Genomic DNA, 7,774 nt, shown 5'->3' on the forward strand with positions numbered 1-7,774 from the left:
AATGAATTTTAGATCTTTGAGTCCATCTCATGACAAATGGGAGCAAAAACAAAAGTGTTGCGTTTATATTTTTGTTGAGTGTATTTTACTCTCTCATCAAAGTTCTCTGTTGTTTTTTATGTCTAGGATAACTTTTATACATGGGAATGTAATTAGATAACACTGATGGACACTTAGCAGAGTGCCATCAGTGTGTCCATGAGTAGGCCCTTTACCATTGACCTTAATTGCAAAAGATTTTAATCTTGAACTTAAAAGGAAACAGAAAAACTAAACACACTCACTGTTCTTTATTGTTTAATAATCTTTGTAGAGCAGACGTATGCTGATGGAGGCTTTATGCTTGAACCTGAAATGCATTCATTGTTGATGTGCATGCTGCTGCTCTACCCAGATTACAAAGTGTTAAAGAACATTGAGTGTGCTGAGTTTTCTGTTTTCTTGTCAGTCTTTTTGCATTCACCTAAAGATGTATTACCGTTTGAGTGTGATCTTTTTCTGCATTTTATTCCTAAAGAGAGACAAATGACCAACTTCACAGGTTTTTGATGTGTCTAACAATGGCCACGTACCACTTTCCAATTAAAATGAATCAATCTGCATATGTGTGTTCCAATGTTTATTCAGGATTCTTGTCAAAAATAACAATCAAACATTCAATTAGATAATTTAGCTGCACCTGCTGCCACATTTGTTATTTAGAAAACATTTATTCAGTATCTTCTGCCAAATGACTCCCAAACAGTTTTCATCAAAAGTATTCCGGGGACTAATTTTGTGTCGAGTTCCTTCATACAAGTTCATATTTCCCTGTCTTAACTCCTTCTTTACCACAGTTATACTCTTTCATTTATTCAAACTGGAACAAACTGCTGCTCGCAGGAAGGAATGTGTCACAGGATATGTACACATGGATGCTGTATCTAATGGAAACAGAGAGGGCCATTTATAAGTACTTCATGTGAGTCATGGAGTGCTCGCCAAATGTGTTGGCTGTAGTGCAGCTAGCAGCACAACAGAACAGCCAGGACCGGCCCGTGGCATAGGCAGTGTAGGCAAATGCTGACCATTCAAAGGGAGTGTTCTGGCACCCGAAATGAGTGAGGAAGGAAAGTTGAAGATAATAAGATGGAAAAAAAAGGGAAATGTGTTTAACTCTTATTTGCTATTTTATGTAATGTGATTTGCATGCTAATATTCATTAATATAACAGAAGAAGCCAAGAAAACATAACTTCCTTTCCTAAGGCTCTATTTTCTTGCTCCCTGTTCAACACCGCTGCTCGTTACCTGCTCTTTGCGGGGGAGGAGTTCAGACGAGTTATCAGAAGTGACACTGACCACACTGATAAATATCAGTTCAAACAAAGCCAGTTTTCTTCAAGTGTATGAATACTGTGATTGAAGGTGGAATTGGTTGCAATACCAGTGGCACCAGCTACAATCTTGCCTATGGGGCACCAAGTGGGTTAGGGACAGCTCTGAGCACAGCTACAGGTGATTCAACGCTGAACCTCAGCATCTCCTTTTCATGGAAACTGAAAAAGTGATTGAAAGCTATTAATTGAACATGTTTGTGAGTACTTTTTATGTACAAAGGAGCTTCATTACATAATGAGGGAATCATTTTCCTGTCACAAAGTGGCTCTAATTCCTGCATTATCTGAGGTTGCTTTCAAGTCACCTAATCCCTGCACTCGTTTCATTTTTCTTCTTGTTCTCTCAAATTCTGCTTTGGTGTGACATCAAAGAGGTGACACTACAAACACTGCATTTCTCTCTCAACAAATGGGACGTAATCGTACAAGATTACTGCCAAAACTCATTTGTGTGAGTGCCAGTGAAAAACCGCTGAAATTTAGCCGTTGAGTTTACATAAGAGACAGCTTTCAAGAACACCTGCACTGAAGATTGTTGTAAGAGAAGAGGTTTGTACAGCACATAACCTAAGTCAAGCAATACATTTTATTGTAGTGTTGGGCAAAGCATTAATCTGTAATGGTGACACAAAAAGGTCTGTTTCTAGAAAGATTTAAAAAGGACTGCATGACAACAGCCTGAAATAAAAAAATAATATATTTAAATGGACATCAAGTATCCTCCTGCTTGGACACGTCTGAATTATTACTGTAGATCTATCTTTACCTCCAATGATACTTAGATTAGTTTTTGTTACCTCGCAGCAGGTTCAGTTCTGCTGACTCATGTGACATGCTGGGCAACCTGCAACTTGAAGGGAACATCTTCTATTTGTAGACTAGCATGTTATTACATATCAGACTTCAAAAACATGTCCAACACAGATTAAAGTCAGTAAGGCCAACAAGAAGTTTCAGAGTGAACTATCGGGAAAGAAATATATTTTACATTGACCCAGGTCCCTTTTGCTTATCTTAATTATTATACAATAAATACCCATTATAGAATAATAGACAAGGAGTTGGGGTATTAGAAAATCTCAGTTATATTAAGACAACAATCTTTTTGTTTGTGTTGACCTCTTTAATGTAGCTTTGAACACAAGTCGACTGATATGAAGGAAGGAATTAAAAACTTCCCCACAGAAAAATAAATGTCTCTCTATGGTTCTCTTGCAGCTGTTTTTGTTTCTTCTTTTAAGGGTGGGAGCAGGGTCTCTCTCTTTAAAACATTCACTTTTAATCAACACTTGACAGAAAACAATTGATTGTATATAACAAACTTAGTTTAATATAATTAATTACAGACACTATGTAATTATTATAAATGTAGCACAAAATATCAATAGCATTAGATATTTCTTTTGAATGTAATCATTTAAGCCCTTAGGCAAACAGATATTTGTTGTGGCCTCATTCTACAAATAGTTTCAACGTTTTAAGAAAATAGTGGAAAAAACATTCTTTACATGGGGTTCACAGCCAAACACAGACTTGCAGTAAACCATGAATTTCCCAAACTTTGTCAAAAGCTGCCATTTTGGTTCAAAGCATAATTCACATAAGGCACTAAAATGTATACATAAAGGCAGGGTATAATTTTAGAAAACTAGCATGATTTTGATTCTTCACCCACCCCCTCCCCTCTGTGCTCCCTCAAAAGCCACGCCCCTCACTTAACTGCACTAGCGCCATTGGTCCAGAAGTGGATTTCAGCTCATGTTTTGAGTGTGGGCTCCTGCATGCCTTGGTTAGAGAACGAGCAAGGAGACAGAGAGGCATGATTGGTTCATAAAACTCGTACCAAGTACAGCCATTGGCCGAACTTTTTACAAGTTTACAACTGGATTTTTGTCAGAGCACATGAATTATAAATTCCTGTCACGACCTAAAGACAATTTCAACCAAAATCTTAATGTGTATCTGGAGAAAAGTACCAACCCTGCATTTAAACCAATTTTAGAGACCTTTTTATCCAACATGAAGAACAGAAGATGTGAGAGGAAGTGAGAAACACTTTGAAGTCCTTTCATCAGCGGATGGTTAACCAACCACCTCAGCCCATCCACAACATGGATCGTCTCTGTTCCAATATCGTTTTTCTCTTTTTTTCCCCTCTCTTAACTTCTAAAGCATTAAAAATCCATCTGTAACACAAACACAAAAAACATATAATATCTCATTGAAGAACATTTTTGATTACATGATGTTCACCAGCATCTGTTAATCAATGTCAAAGTAATTCTGAACCAGTTGTAGCACTGAGGTAAGATTACTTTATCCCACCTACACCTCTGTGACATACATCTAGAAGGTGAGATGTTACTGTGGCGTACATTTGGTGTCTCGAAGTGCCAATTTGAAAAAAACAACTCTCTTTACTCTTTACTTTGTTCGCAAAATAAGCTCACAGGCAGGCCTCGCCTAACCTGTCACCATAGTAAATAGCTGACCTTGGTAAGCTAAGGCTTAAAACTAAAATGATTCAGTACCTTCTCATTTATAATTTACAGCAGCAGTCATACAGCTGATTAGGAATGTGTTTTTAGCATTTGATGTTGGTCTAGCAGCATTCTAGTGTGAGCGATCCCAGTTGGTAATCCTGTTCTTTCTTCGTTGTGCACACTGTTGGTCATACACTATTGAAGTAACAAAGAAATACTTTCGGTACATTCGTTATTTTTATATATTTTATATATTTAACCTTTATTTTAAGTAAAATTATCCATTAGTTAACATTTTGGTTTGGCAATTAAATAGGCCTTTATTGTCACGATATTAAAAATGCAGGATCACTTTAATGGGGTAGATTATAGTTCATGTTTCCTAATACAGATATATTCAATAAACAACATTGTTTTATTCTGAAAATGACACTTTGAAAGTAAGCTGTTTGTCTGTTTGTCGAGAAATACTTCAATCTAAGTGATTTTTACATTTTATTAATGACATTGAAAGGGTTAATTGTCAGAAATGTCAACCTATATGCCAGCTATACATGCAATTACCCCATGCTGATGAAGAATGAATATAATGAGAAGTGAGTCTTACAGTAGTAAAATGAACAATGCAGGAGATAGCGATGATAAGAAGGCCAATGACGATGGAGGCAACAGCAACATAAAGAGCGTTCTTTCCCAGCCGTCTCGAGCCGTCATAGTCACGCTGATAATAGCTGTTCCTTGACTGTGAATGAGAAATCACTGTAAAAATACAGCCAATATGTTTGAGGGTTGTACTTAAAAAGAAAACCTGTGACACTACTGGTTGGCTGATCTTGAAGAAATCAGGAGTCAAGATAATGAAAGTGAGATTTACAAAATAATCATTGTTTGAAAGTTAAGTTAGTAATCTTTAAATTGTCCAAATAAATCTTTCATTAAGCGATAGGTATTCATGACACTGGTGACTATTATGTGACCTGATGTAATTGCCTTGAGACCCTATATCCGGTGGGTGAAGTTTTTCAACATTGGCGGCCTCCATTCCTATGCTAGAGTTAGTTAATATTAGGTACACAATTTACATTCTTGGCAAGATAAACAGAATGAAGTCTCACAGGATTTAGGACTCATCATGTATTTAAATTGTTCTGCCACAACTATCAAGAGTCATTTGCTTAAATTGCCTTTACATGTGAACTCTGAACAAGCAGGTCCTCACATTTTGTAGACCTGCGATTTCCAACATGGAAGAGCAGAGTGCAGGTCATTTTTAAGTTATATCTTAAAGGTGAAGTGTATTTATTAAGCCTTCATCTAAATTTATTTTCAGTAACTTTTAAATTGTTAGCATAAGAACACTTGGGCCTGGGCTGGGCTGAAGACAGATTACCAGTATGGTTATAAAACCATACTTAGAGTTTGGTTTGTGATATGTAAATATAATAATAATAATAATATCAGTTTTCTAAATGGATAATCTGGTGTCATTTCCCGAAACGGAACATGGTGTTGGTTTGTTTGATGGGCAGAACAGGTGTGTGTGACTCAGTCATATTTAGTGTCCAACACTTCCTTACAGCACATCATATCAGAAGATAGTGTAACGAAAATAAAAAGTCAAACCCTGAATAGAGAGCTAAACTTAAATCTCTCTGACACATATACAGTAGGCCTGCATAGATATACCGCAAAATGATTTATATTCATCAAGTGCTACTTTAGGTATGCTACATGCTCACCATGATAGAGAAGACCAGGGCCACAATGTTGACCGGATATGCAGGACAAAAGCAGGTGAAAATAGTCAAACAAAGGTAGCTACGGAGAGGAGGTGGAGGTCCTTGTTCTTCTATTGAACTGTGGTCAAAAAACACACTCCCACTCAACGAATTTTTGCCTTGTGAATTAAATACTCCAAGAGACATGATGGTGCCTGAAAGCAGGGAAACACCGGTGGTAGAAAAAAAGAAACAAAAAGTTAAAGGGATAAGAAGTCACAAAGGAAGAAAAAAACTGACAGAAATCCAAGTTTTAACCAAAAAAGCCAGGAGTTCGAGAGTCTGGTTGTTATGTCTGATAATGATTTGAGTCCTCTTTGAGGAAGTTTGTTTGAAGGGAGGGAGCAGTAGACGGATGGAAGAGGATCACTAACCCTGCTGGCCTCCCTCCAGAACAAATGTGAGGGATCAGACTCTGTTTACAACTGAAAGCACCTCACAGATACACACACACAACATGCTGATATGAATAATACTGAGTGTTTAGAGAATAAGCTTTTCTTTTTTTAGTTTGGTTCAGTCACTGGTCAGTTGAATACAGGGATATTCTCAGGCTGCATATGGTCACGAAGGTACAGAAATGACCAGCGAGCTTAGACAGAACAACCACTTCTGAGAATTTTAATATGACTCTTATAATCTGGATGAGAGCTGATGTCTTCTCTATGCGTTTGTTTTCTGACCAACCTTTAGTACCAGAACATCATATTAAAAAATAAAGATTTTTTTTTTCTGCTCTTCTCGCTGAAAGCCGACTATGATCAAAAAGTTTTTCACCCGGGGAATTAAGCTATGTTAACAGTAAATTTGAAATGTAATAACCTCCATTGCCTTAATGTCTGCCTTTCACTCAGAGATTTCATATGAGCACAGGGTAAACAATCTGGCATCAGTGTGTTTGCATAAAAAAAGTAATAAGAGCAACTGCATTTGAATGCTTTCGAATAATTTATTAGGATTTTAAAATTGAAATTATCAGGGGGAAAAAAAACAAGGAAAAAAGAAAAGCATTGCTATAAAGCTTGGCAGGGGACATCCCAAATGTTAAACTTCAACTTAGCTCATGTAGAGCTACAAGCTCCATCCAAAGCATTGGCCCTTTTCCTTACATCAAGACAACAAAATACATCATTAAAATCAATATACAAGGGGAACGAGATCTCAAAACAGAAAAATATAGTTTCTTATTTTCTGAAAATAAGTCTTAATGCCGCAGATTTATCCACACAGCGTCTGCTATTACCAATAATAGTACTATTTTCATTTGTAAGGTAAAAAATAACTTATTGCTTTATTGTAAGTTAAAAAGTTACAGTGTTGGTGTCCAGCAGTAGTTTTTTTTGTCGTGTCCCAAGCGCTCTGACAGAGGAACTACTGGCTGGATCAGGAAGTTTTCTGCTGTGCTGAACATCAAACAGGCTGCAGTAAGAAGAGGCTGAACAAACAGGCTTTCTCTTGTTTGCAAGTGTTGACTTTGATCCAGCTTTCAGACTTTTCCTGCCAGTCAGTGTCGTCTGGACTGAGGTCCTATATCAGAGCCGACCGGGAGCGAGACCCTGTTCCATTTCTGGTTCCCTGCCCACACCCCCTGTGTTCATCACTACACGGAGCAGCAACTGTATAGAAACAATAACAAGTCATTCCAGATGAGACAAATGAGTGAAATCTAAAAATGAAATAGGAGGGAGGCAGGGGAGCCAAAGTGGAACAGGGCAGTCTTTTTTTTTTTTTTCAGTACCGAAAAACAGCAAACAAAATGCTCCTTTGTTTGCCAAAAAGTAGTTCCATATTACACCTTGATGTATGCGCACAAACACTCACTCACACACTCAGACGCATTCACATGCACCTTCAATAGTGATAAGAGGACAGAACATGATTGTGATGTTTTTACAATTGCTTCTCTGAGAATGTCCTTCATTTGTTTCCACGGTGGAGAGCACCGCATAAAAGAATTTTTCAAAAAGAAAACAATAAACAGAAAACATTAAGAAGTGACATTGCGCAAACAAAATATATAATATTTCCAAAAAAAGAGGGTGTCAAGTCAGCTCCGGACCCTAGAACCCCTGATTTCTCCCGCTTTTCAGTCTTCATCATCTTATTGTTTGTATGAAGTTAAAAGGATTCTGGTT

General features: G+C 37.3%; 1 protein-coding gene across 1 annotated transcript; it reads right to left on the minus strand.

The window, feature by feature from the left end:
* Positions 1 to 604: 604 nt before the first annotated feature.
* On the minus strand, positions 605 to 6,003 carry LOC306822918 (transmembrane protein 233). The gene is made up of 3 exons (XM_079342219.1): positions 5,601 to 6,003; positions 4,469 to 4,603; positions 605 to 3,564 (listed from the first exon to the last, which is right to left on the minus strand). The coding sequence occupies exons 1-3, from the start codon at positions 5,784 to 5,786 to the stop codon at positions 3,553 to 3,555; spliced, it is 333 nt and encodes a 110-aa protein (XP_079198345.1). The 5' UTR covers positions 5,787 to 6,003; the 3' UTR covers positions 605 to 3,552.
* Between the last annotated feature and the right edge of the window lie 1,771 nt (positions 6,004 to 7,774).

Source organism: Symphodus melops (assembly GCF_947650265.1).
Source record: "Symphodus melops genome assembly, chromosome: 4".
NCBI classification, from domain to species: domain Eukaryota; kingdom Metazoa; phylum Chordata; class Actinopteri; order Labriformes; family Labridae; genus Symphodus; species Symphodus melops.

Bases quoted from the DNA above. Each gene is read 5' to 3' on its own strand.
- LOC306822918 (XM_079342219.1), bottom strand. From the start codon at position 5,786: ATGTCTCTTGGAGTATTTAATTCACAAGGCAAAAATTCGTTGAGTGGG. The intron at 4,604-5,600 runs GTGAGCATGTAG...TCTCATTCACAG, and splicing joins CCCTGGTCTTCTCTATCATG to TCAAGGAACAGCTATTATCA.